Below are 12,431 nucleotides of genomic sequence, written 5' to 3'. Positions count from 1 at the left end.
TGGTCCATAACAGATATATTCATGTCTGAATAGAAACTGATTTAAACAAGGTTAGCTCACTAAATTAACATGTCGATGTGATAAATTCACATGTCACGTCTTCGGTTATTAACCCCGCCTCCTTTTTCCTCCCTGTTAGTGAACTGAACATCCCGACTGAGTTCAGTTTGTGGCTAAAAATAGAAAAGGGGGGAAAAAGAACACAACCTCCTTTTCTTTCATTCTCTCTCATTTTTTGCTGGAACTGTAAATCATCCTTTAAGTCTATTAATCATGGCTGTACACCGGCCCAGAGGTCCGTAGCCTCTTTTCTGATTGGGCAGTTCATACCTGAGGGGCATAACCAGAAGTGGTGCAGTGTTCAGGTCTCATGGGGAAAGATGTCAGCTTCTTATTTTGCTTTGATCTGATCCAAATGAGTTATTTGAAACTGATGAAATACGTTTCAAAGTTTCATACTTAGCAGTAAAATCTATTTTCCTAACTTTCGGATATGATGCCATAGGTGTGTTAACCTGTGTGGAGCTGCATACAGGTTAATACACGGCAAGGACGCCGTGATAGTTTTGACATAAAAATCTCCTCTGTGACTCCTTCAGTGAGGAGCCTGCAGCCTAACTGTTCGTCTCAGCTTGGACACATTAGTAATTGTATTATAATCTCATGCATTTATAATGTTTGTAATAATATACGAAAATGTGAGACACTGTTAGAGTCACACATTACGTTCGGTTCCATTTATTTTGTCACCGTGAAATAGAATCAGTCCTAAGTGAGCGTTTCCTTAACTTAATATTTTAATTAAATATTTTAAAATATGTTTCGAGCCGTTTCTAAGCATGTCGAGATAATATAAACTAATTAGATAACTCTGTTTCCTGTACTCTTACAGTAAATCTCACAGTGTAACAAATTTCATTGTTAAATTGGGGTTACCAGATAACATTAGCCTGTTATTTTATGGCTCACTTAGTGTTTTATGCCTAACATTGACAGAGTAATGATACAGCCTAAACATGAACAGTTCTTTTTCTTAAAACTGTGTATGCACCTGAGCCTCAGTCATGGCCCATTACTGTTGTGAGGTGGAGTGTACAGCAGGACCACAATGCAGGACACAAAGGCAGTCAGTGTTAGACAAAAGCAAGATATTTGTTGGCTGTTTGCAAAGCCAGTAAGTCAGTACACAAAACAACCATCCAAAAAGTTAATGGGGAATTACAGAAAACAGGAAGCAGAGAGCATAGACAAACAATTTGACAAGGACAAAGAGGGAGACGGGCTGGCTGGGAAAGGAAATAAACAAAAGACAAAACTAAACATGGAGACAAGAAGACTCAGTCATCAAAGAAACAGAATCAGAGGGAACAGACAGGGTAACACTGAGGGAACCAAACACACAAGACATAACAAACACTAGCACTCGAACTGTAAACTATCAAAACTCAAACAATCCAATAAAGCTAAAGCTCAACCTACTTAAACAATACTGAAAACACAGGATCACAAAACAACGTCTTTTACCCAAAAAAACAGAAATCAAAGACTCAACAATATCACAAGAAATCAAACTGATGTTTAAAACAATAAAGAAATCATGAACCAGATTCAAACATGGTACATGAAGTCATTTCAGTTTAACATAGTTCTCATGCATGAAACCCATGTGCTGCTCAGGGTTTAGAGCTGTTGTTTCCAACCCGTGTCCCTTGTTGGGCTTTTACAAGATTCACCAAATATCAGTAACAGAATTAAAACCAATAAAACAATTAAATCAGGAATCCAAACACAAAAATCAAAACTTCAAACCCTAGAATAACAGTGAAAAACAGACATATTGTACATATTCACCGAGAATCCAAAAACTTAAATACAGACAAAAAATCCTGGAACAGTTTCCAGATAAACCTCAGCACTGCTGTGTGGAAGCAACACTGATAAATTAATAATCATGTTTTTGTGTTTGCCAAAGAAAAAGAAATAATGTAATCGATCATATATATATATATATATATATATGTTAGGGGTGCAACAATACACAGAATTCACGGCTGGTTCGATACTTTGGTGTCATGGTTCGATATTTTTTCGATACAAAAAAAATGTTCATGCCTTTTTATTAATTTGTCATTTATTAAATTTTCACGGCACATTCTGCACCACATCTCTGTGCGTTCATCATTTGTTTGAAGCCAGCTCACCTCCTGCAACCACTTTTCCGAGAATACGCGCTTCTTTTGCGGTTCGGACTCCTTCTGACATTTCTTTGGAGGTGGAGGAACACCAAAGTAATTGCTTAAAGGAGCTTCTTCGACATCTTTATGAGTTCTAAACAAATGTCTGTCCTCCTCCTGAAAATCTTATGTATGCAAACACGCGTTGCAACTTCTTATCTTGTGCGCGTTTTTTATTTTGACAGCGAATGTGCACCTGCGGACCACTTATGTGTAGACCTGGTTATTTAGCTCGTCATATTGCAGCCACAGAAATTCTTTTGTCCATGATACCATAAAGCTGCACTTTCTTTTTGCCTTATAGTCTGATTTGTCATAACTTTTCCGTTTTGTGGTAAGCTTTTCTTTGGCTGTCACTTCTTCACCCTGACCTGTCTTATTTGGCTCAGCAGAACTCAAATATATATCCTGCTGCTTTTACACACGCATTCACATAACGCTCAGCGATTCTCTGCGCGATCAACCTCTCACATGTTTAAGCTTGCTGCGGGAGATTTCACTTGTCATGTTTGCATAGTAAGCTAACGATTGATAAGACGATGTCAGAGGAATTGGTGCGCAAATTATAATCACTCACCAATCAGTACTGTCGCTCTCTATACACAGTTCGCGCGATTGCAAAGTGAAAGCAAAAAACAAGCGCAAATTCAAACGCGATTTCAATATGTCACATATTGACAGTGGCTCACCGATGCCAATGACATAATTACCCAGCTACATTTCCGAAAGAATGCAAAAGCATTGACATATATTTTTCCTTCCTATGATAGGCCGACGAGCAGAGCAGAGCAGAGCAGGGCAGCCCGACTGGAAAAATCGCTAGCGATTTTGCGAGCCCTGTATCTGATTGAGGAATCACTCATCTTTGGAAAAGAGAGTTTATTACAGAGAAATGTCTCTTTCCAAAATAAAAGCTATACTATACGCTTCTTCTGGGCTATATTCTCAGCAGCATATTAAACATATCAGGTCCCCATAAGGAAAATCATGTGCTAACGGCTGTCTAAATGACTCGGTAAAGTTTGTATGCGTGCTTGTTGTTTTTGTCTGCTTCCACTTGTCTTTGCACTAGGATGCTATCGGGTAAATGTGCAGTCATATTCGTTGTGTTCCCACTAGTGCTGTCAGCCTTAATCTGAAATGAGGTTAACGCCACAACACGGCAAATCTCCGTTAACGAGCTACCGCGGATTGCCCCGTGTGTGGGGCTGGACAGCGTCAACACATTAACGAGCTAACTGCGCTAACACACTAGTTCCCACTCATGTAATTGAGCATTGCGTGGCACATCTGACATACTGTTTTACTTTAGTCCATGACTGCTTACCTTCAGGGTCATACGTCACATGAAGACCAAAATAGTTCCAGACGCCAGATCTGAATGAGGGTGGGGGAGGTTCAATTTGCCATGTTGCAACGAGCTTAACTTCTGTCTAGCTAGCTTGCCCTGTGCTCAGTGAATCTGTGTTCGACTACTCCGCCTAGGCTGCACTGTCGAGTGCAGATCCACTGAGCGCTCAACACAGACAGCACCGTCAGAAGGAAAGTTGATAAAATAAATTAAAAATGTTGTATTGTTCGATACATATGCGTACCGAACCGAAAGCACTGTATCGAACGGTTCAATATCGATACGAGTATCGTTGCACCCCTAATATATATAAATATATATATATATATATATATATATATATATCAGAAAGCATTTACAGTATGTAACCTTATATTATTGTTTGAAAAAACTCTCTTACAGGGGGCTGAGATGATTAATAACTGCATGGATGCTACATAAATAAGCACACCATTAAAAGAGCAGTTTACCCCAAAATGAAATGTTTGTATAAAAATATAAAAAATCTTGACCCATTTACTTAAAAAGAAAAATATAAACGTTGTTTTGAGCAGTTTCACCTAAAATCTATTTTCTTTCTACTGAACTACTCAAAGTACTTTTTAAACCTCTTAATCACCACCATATCATTGTTTAATCGGTTTTGATTAACAAAATTAGGAATGGTTGAATTCATCTGATGCCATTTGGAGCTTTAGTGTCTTAAATAAAGAGTCTTATGATTGAAAAAGCTAGCAGAGTTAGGTGGATTACAGTGAGGCACTGCCTTTTTAGTGTGTGTCAGGGTGTGAAATGACTAAAACTCATCAGCCAAATGTCCGTAATGTTGGCAAGTTGGCTTATTTTCCAGGCTACGGCACATGACCAGCCTCAGGTGGAGGTCAAGCTTGTACGAACAGTAAAATTGGCAGTTATTTTTTTTGGCCTCTTACATTTTTATAAAGCGACAGCACAACAACAACCTTGTCTAATATTAACACATCTGCAGTTTTCCAGAGTGAGGGTTTTCTCATTAGGTGTTTGTCATTATTGGGGCGGTGTTGTATGGTTAAGTGCGCCTGGATCCACACCTCTGGATCAGTTGTTTTAATACAACTGTTAATCAATGCTGCAGTTTTTTAATTTTGTGCCTCAGGGACTCTGGCTCGTCACGCTTGTGAGAAAATTAAAGTACAGCGCGAGAGCGTCGAGGCAGCGTTCTGTAAACAGCAGCTTGGATCAAAGTGTGTGAAAAGTGTGTGATTTCTGAACCTGTCCTGTAGTGTGGGCTTATCCTCAAGACGAGACAAAAGCTATTCTGGTTCACTCAAGGCAAAGAAGAAAGATTCCTGTAAGCAGTCATGAGTTCTGTTCTGTATTAAAATATACTTCTTTGTTTTCACTAATATTCAGGAACTAATTTTTTGCAGGAAGAGTGGAGAATACCGTCATGGTCTCATTGCAAGATAGTGTAAACCGATATCTTTAAGTGAGAAGCATTTCGTGCCTGCAGCTTGTTGTTGTTCAGACTCTTCAGAGAGGACAAAATCCAGGTGAAAACCAAGGAAAGAACAAACAAACTGATCTTTAACCCCAACCAAGAATGTGTTATTGTCCAAAAAGTTTCACTGCTTCACTCTCGCTGAGTCGACTTGACCTAAATGATTAACTTTATTGACTAATTCTAACCAAGTTTTATTCCCTAAACATTCCTGCCTAAACCTGCCTAAGTAGTTCTTAATGCCTATAAACCTAATGCTACAACCACATTAGAGAAAACAGAGACCCTGAATGGGCTCATAAATATTTTGTACTTGTAAATCAGGATTTGTATGTGTAAAAAGAATTTGTGTGTGGACTTAGCCAAAAAATAAGTGTGAAACTCTGCACTCAAGTTTCCAATTACAAGTACGAATTTTGAACCCATAACCCTGGCTTCAACCAAAGAAGTGTGACCGTGACCAATAAATTTGCAATCTCGTTGCGTTTGGTTGCTCACAGTCAGTTGCCATTTTTAACCTCCTAAGACCTGAACTCTTCCATGGCATGCATTTTTAATTTGTCTTTGATATTTGGGCATATTGGGACCTGATGAATATAAAAGCAAAGAATTTCCAGAATTTTTAAAAATTTTTTTTACCTGATTTTTGTTTCTGACAAAAATGAGATCCACATATGAGGATATTCGTTTAAAATTTCAATAGAACAGTGGCAGTATAATGTCCTCGTAAGTGGATATCAGGCCCTTGTAGAGCACAATTTAGTATTTTGGTCTAGAGAACACAAAATGTGATGTCCACATATGTTGAGGTTAAAGCAACTTTGGTCTGTCAAGGTGGTGATAAAATGGCAATTAGAACAAGTCAGTCTGTTTTCACATTGCTACGCCAAGTATATGAGATAAACTGCAAATCTGTTGGCGTATGCATATATAAAAATTCACATGAACTATTTACATTCAAAGTCAAGGCAGAACGTCATCGACTTTAAAAAGAAATTCACAAATTCCTCCATAAGTAGTGACTTGGTTGCTGCAGGACGGCGATATAGCACCTTTCTAGATAAAAGATCCCAAAGTGTTTCACACAAGGATAACAAAGTATAAAACAAAACAGACAACAGTTAACAAAATGCAATTCTAAAAAGATGTGGTTCCTGATAGACGATTTCACAAATGTTGCCAAGGGACCAAGAGCACAGTGCCATTGGTGCACACCATAGTACAGGGACGTGGAAGATGACCTATATTTAGAAACTGCCACAAAAAAGTTACATTCATACAGTTACACCAACCAGTATTTTAGCCTTTCAAGTAGGATGCGATGGTCAACGGTGTCAAAGGCTGATGTGAGATCCAACATCAACAGAATTGCAAAATGGCTCTCAGCTGACTCAGACTGCAACCAGTGGGCAACCAGCTGGAAGTCTACTGTTGATCTCTCCTGCAAAGAGATACAATTCAAATGAGTTGGACTCATCAGTGCAGATAGCCTTAGATCGATTTGACCATGTTGGCTCAAAGATGAAGTAATTGGAGTTGGTCTAAACTGGACTTCAAGTATTTAGAGACCGGCTGATTTTTACCAGGTGTGATAAATAAATGTGTGTCCACAAACAAACACACGGCTGTTTGTGCAAGTTTTTCACAAACTGCCAGGAGACTATGTTCAAATACATGGAGAAGATTCGTAAGACAGGAGAGCCCAGCTTAATAAAGATATTAACACTTGGCTGGTACTCATATTAGTCACGGTGAGTGAAGTGAGCCGTGTGGCAATAATGAAGTAAGATCCAAACACAGGCACTTTTAAAGGTGTGAAGGTGGTTTATTGAAAGTAAAGTACAAAATAGAAAAACGGTAAACTGGACTGCAGACTATCTGAACTGGGAACAACTAAACTACAAAACATGAACCAGAACACGAACATGAAGAAGGATGGGCGGAGGTAAGTGATGACGGACAGCAGGAAGAACACACGGATGAAATCTGATGGATACACAGACGGACCAGCGACTACAACAACAGGAGACACGACTTAAATATACTCAGAGAAACACAGGGAGATTACACACAGCTGGGAGTAATTAACGAGACGAGACAAGGGAGGTAAAACTGAATACACTCACATGAGACGCAGACCTTCACAATAAAACAGGAAACAAGAGATCACTGCACAAGGACGCAGACTAGACACTGAGAGACAGACAGAATATAACACATGGAACTCAATGCTAAACATGAGACACAAATCCTGAAACACGAATAAACAGAAACATGGAGATCTAATAATAATAATAATCATCATCATAGCACCCGAAAAACACAACAATCATTCAAAAATAACCAAAACATCAGAACTCAAAATACTGGGTTGAACCGACCCAGAACCGTGACAATATTAGTCGGTAAAGCCGTCAGCGGGCCAGAACTTGCACCGCTAACTGTCTTAGCCTCCCATTTTCATACTTGACTTTCTCTCTCTTAAACTCTTATTTTTGCATATAGCTTCAGTTGTGGGATGAAAAGGGAGGTCAAAAAGTGAGACTGAGTGGCAGATGGAAAAGAAATGGATGGGTGAGAAAGAAAGAAGCTATAAAGGACAATGAAGTCGGGGAGAGGGTGTAACGAGTGGTACTAGAGTAGGAAAAGAGATGGACAGAGATATATAGAACAGTAGATCCTGGCTTACTGACAGCCTTATTGGCCGTTAAGTCTCATCTTCATTTTTCTCATGTTATCGTCCCACTCTCCTGTCGCTCTAGCTCTTTGTGCTTGGAGTCTTTTCTTGTCCTTGCTCTTGTGTTTTCTTCTTCTTTTTCTCTTCCATCTGCAGTTGTCACATTAATCAGATCCCTCAGTCACATTTCCTCAAGCTTCACGCACTTCATTTACTCAATGCATTCACATAATGAATGGAGCAATCACAGTGCAATCAAGTGTAAGCAACCTCGCTTATTGTTTAACAAGAGACTGCATGCATTTGCTTGTTCTGCAATCCAGATACGACAGTGTTATTACTGCTGTATTTCCCCGAATCTGTAGTTTCAGGAGATGACCGTATTCATTTTTAAGAGGTTGTGTTTTGGCTTTTAAAGGGCAGGTAATTTTCCAGAAGAAACCTGGGCATATAAAAAGCTGTAGCAAAACTTTAACACCGGACAGTGAGGGGAGTTTTTGTTTGTTTGTTTTAAATATAAATTTTATTTTAAGATGAAATTCTGCAGTTTTTTTGTGTCACAGAAAACGTCACTGCAGAAGAAAACAGACTTCTTGTAGAAAATAAAAAATGACCAGTTTTTACGCCATGAGTGTTTTGATTTAGCCTTAAAGAGCAATGAAAAATATGTATGTAGGTAAAATGAATGACACTCAGTATACTTTAAAATACTTTATCACATACTTTTTAAATAATTTATGCTCCTACTAATACTTTCTGATACAATTTTCTGGGTGAAGGTAGTTTTTTAGTCCATTTTTATGGGTGCAAGACTGAACACTTTGCCAAAGAGATGCAGAAACACATTTTCACTGTCAAATGAAAGAGATTACATCTGACCAGCATCTATGTGGTGCATATGCCTGATGGATCCCTCTGCATACTGATAAACAGACCAGTTTTCTAAGACTTTAAACAGAAAGGGGCCAGACAGCTTTTATTTATTAATTTTTACATAAAACTGCTAGTATGCCAGAATGAGTCTAGCATCAGCACTGATGTTGCCTGTACCAGCTGGTGTTTGCTTAGTCATTTTTCCTTACATAGTGCTCTTTAGTCTTTAGACCTAAACTGACCCATTTTACCCATAGCCTGTGAAAAACCTCCAGTTTCACAGGACTTGTGACGCAATCCCATACAAGCGCTTACTATTTTGTCTTAACCCGTGACTCACAGCCCTCACAGCGGTGTACAAGCACCTTCTCATTCATTCATGGGTATCAAATTGTGCCACTTTTATCAAAGCTGCTGGTGTCATGTGTTGTATGGTGTGGGTGAGTGACGCACTCTGGAACAATGGTTATGGGACAGATATCGCACTCCTAAATCATCACATGTTCACCGTCATAAAGTAGCTGTTGGCATCACATTCAAAGGCGCGGAGGAAGTATGTGAAATCATACCAGAATGTAACCAGACAGTTGCATCACTCATGAAAGGAAACCTGTTAGGTATCTTTAGCAGGCAAGTTCACATATTCAATAGAATTTAATTTTATTTATAGATTGCTAAATTATGAGAAAGGTATTACAATAATACAGAGAAAGCCCCAACAATCAGATGTCCCCATGTGGGCAAGCACTTGGCGACAGTGGGAAGGAAAAACTCCCTTTTAACAGGAACCAACCTTGCCAACCAGGCTCAGGAACAGGATAAAAGACTCTGGAAGAGCGACAAAGATTAAATATTAACCAGTAATTAAATAAATATACACTAAAAGTGTATATTTATTATATTTATTTTCTGACTCTTCTTATATCTTTTTTTTGTTAGTTTTTTTTGTATTGATGTAACTGGAGCCTCGTCGTCTCATCTCTCTATATTCTGGACTGCAGTGGTCCCCAACCCCCGACCCATGGACTGGTACTGGTCTGTGAGTCGTTTGGTACCAGGTCGCAAGAGTTGAGGCTCGGGTGTGAAATTTATGGTTTTCGGGGTTTTTATCGGTATTATTTATTTATTTTTTTAGTTTTTATCATTAACTCTGTTTCCCTGGGTCTTTTCCCGTGTGTTATGAATAAATCTTTTTTTTGAACAGGTACTGGTTTTATTTTGTTGTATTTATCCGCGACACCTTAAAGGCCGGTCTGTGAAAATATTGTCGGACATAAGCCGGTCCGTGGTGCAAAAAAGGTTGGGGACTGCTGCTGTACTGTATATAGTGGAGATGTTTACTTTAACTTTGACTCTAAATTCAGAGTAATGTGTAAGGACAGAGTGAAAAGAGGTGAGTGAAGAAGAAATGCTCAGTGCATCATGGGAAGCGCCCAGGTGCCTTAGTCTGTTGTAGAGTAACTAATGCAGGCAAGCTCACCTGATGCAACCAGACCTGTATGCTTTATGAAAAAGGACATTTTTAAGTCCAATATTAAAAGCAGAGAGGGTTACTGTTCAGGGTTTTATTTTTGGACTTACAGAATCTGCATATTCGGGTTTTTAGGTCTTCAGATTTCCTCCTAATATTTAGGTTTACATAGTGGCTTACACAGTGAAGAGTGACTTTTAAGTACCATTCGTTGGCAAATAAATGAAACAGTCTAGCACTCATAAATACTTGGGAAAATGCTGGATCAATTGGGAACCAGTGTGGGCAGAGAAAGCACTTTAACTCTTGATCGCAAAGTGCACCAGTGGAGTTGCTGGCAGACAGCAGACTGGTATTCAAAATCTCTCCACAGGATACATGTTAACCGAGTAAAATGTGCTACTGCTAACAGTCTGACCGTAGAACCAAATGTGTAATGGATGGAATTTATTAAAAAATAAATAAATTGTGTGTGTGTGTCTGTGTGTGGTTTTGCATAGTTTAAGTGCACAGGACTTTTTAATTTTTTTAGATATAATTGGCATAAAATTAAATGTGAAAATGTGTGTGGAGTACCAAGTGCTCCTGCGTGCACCAACAGTATTTGTCCAGAGTTGCTGAATAAACTTGAATCTTGAATAAAATGGAATCCAATATCCAGATTTTTACCAAAATGCAAACTTATTATTGAAATCCAAATCTCTGAGTTAAATGAACTTTATGTGTGTTTACAGTCCAGTGCCACGCAGACTGCCTGTCGTGCTCGGGAACGCCTGATCACTGTGACAGCTGCAGGGACCCACAGGCCTTACTTCATCTCGGCCGCTGCCTGTCTGTCTGTCCAGTGGGCTTCTACGCCGAAGGACGAGTATGTGCAGGTAGGTCTCGCTTTCAAATCTACAGTACTGTTTCCATCCATAAAAGGTTAAGTAGCACCCAGGCGCTGCTAATCAATGTGCTTGTTTAAGTGATCATCAGCAAGACGTTTGGGCCGTTTTCTGGAATCCTGAAAACGACATTAGTTTAAGTACAGGATGATAAATATTATTGATTTCTGATTTGGATTAGCTTTAAGTGACACATTTTTGGTCACTTAGCTTGTATCAGTGGTGCACTGCACACAGTCATCATTTCTGTGTTTGCTATCACTGTTTAAGTTTCTTCGTCTTTTATTTTGTTTTGCTTCGTGCATGTGGGCGAATATAAAGTTGTGAGTCTGAACTCACATTGTTGATAAGATTATCTCTCCCACTCATTTTCCTTCTTCCTCTCAGACTTCTTTTAATCTTTCTGGGAATCTTTTTTTCCCTTTAGCTTTTTATATTTCTACTTCCTCCTCTTCTTCCTTTTCCTCTTCTTCTTCTACTTATGTGTGTCTGTGTGGGTGGCTGTGGTGGTTTCAAAGGGATTTAGCTGCTTTTTATTCTATAATGTTGAGATTTCCTATTAAAAACAACAGAAACCTCCACATTGCTTTGTTTCCCTTCTTTTCGTTGCTCTTGTTTCATTGTGCCGCTTACAGATACATGGTCTTAATCATCCAGGTAAGGAAATCCCAAAAAGTTGATCTATTTGTGGTATAGGTGCACTTCACTGCACAAAACAACTGTCAGTGCTAAAGTTAAAGATGTTAAGGAACTTGAGGTCTTTAATAAGACCATTTTTAGAAAATCATGGCGTAGCCTAATATAGTTATCTCAACAGTACTTTTGCATAGTCTTAGAAGACCCCAGCCAGCCTGTCAGGGAATTTGAAGTCACTCCCTGGATTTAATTTAATAATTCCTTTTAATGAGCTGCACATCCATTTTCCTTTTCCCTTCCACTATAAGAGCGAGGACTGAGATGTGACAAGCAGTCTTGCAACTCACATGTGAAGTGAAAATTTATTTTGGAAGTGACTGACAGCCGCTGCTTCCCCTTTCTCCCTTCTCTCCCCCGCAGCCTGCCAATCATCATGTGCCACCTGTTCCAGCAGGTGGGATTGTCAGTCCTGCGGCTCCAGGCTGCCCCTGCTGAACCCCGATAGGAGTCAGTGCCTGGCTTCCTGTCCACCTGGTTCCTATCAGCACGACCCAACACACTGTCGCTGTGAGTATCACAGGAGTTCATGTGCCCTATAGCGGCTTCTGGATTGCAGTGGTCAGCATGTTGCTTTGACTCTGATCCACTCGTGAACACCAAGAGAGATGGATTTCCCCAGCTGCTAATAGCGAGCAGTTTAACAGTAAGATGCAGTTGGTGTTTTTGGTGCCTGGGATAAACTGTCTGGGAGTATTTTCCACTGGATTGAGTCTGAATATTTCATAGACTGATGAGGCAGGGAGTTCTCTCTAGGGCTGTTGT

At 39.4% G+C, this 12,431-nt stretch overlaps 1 protein-coding gene across 4 annotated transcripts in view; it reads left to right on the top strand.

Annotated features, from left to right (window-relative positions):
• The window catches only part of fras1 (Fraser extracellular matrix complex subunit 1), a 337,242-nt gene that overhangs the window by 134,548 nt on the left and 190,263 nt on the right, over nucleotides 1-12,431 (top strand). For all 4 annotated transcript variants that reach the window (XM_087849466.1, XM_087849465.1, XM_087849467.1 and 1 more), the window contains 2 exons: nucleotides 10,821-10,964; nucleotides 12,030-12,176. In XM_087849466.1, coding sequence (XP_087705592.1) covers nucleotides 10,821-10,964; nucleotides 12,030-12,176 — 291 coding nt within the window. The remainder of the gene's footprint in view (nucleotides 1-10,820; nucleotides 10,965-12,029; nucleotides 12,177-12,431) is intronic.

The sequence above is a fragment of the Neolamprologus brichardi genome, chromosome 12, assembly GCF_056152115.1.
Source record: "Neolamprologus brichardi isolate AB-2024 chromosome 12, ASM5615211v1, whole genome shotgun sequence".
NCBI lineage: Eukaryota > Metazoa > Chordata > Actinopteri > Cichliformes > Cichlidae > Neolamprologus > Neolamprologus brichardi.
Note: the sequence above shows the minus strand (reverse complement) of the source record. Positions and strands in the feature narration are given on the sequence as shown.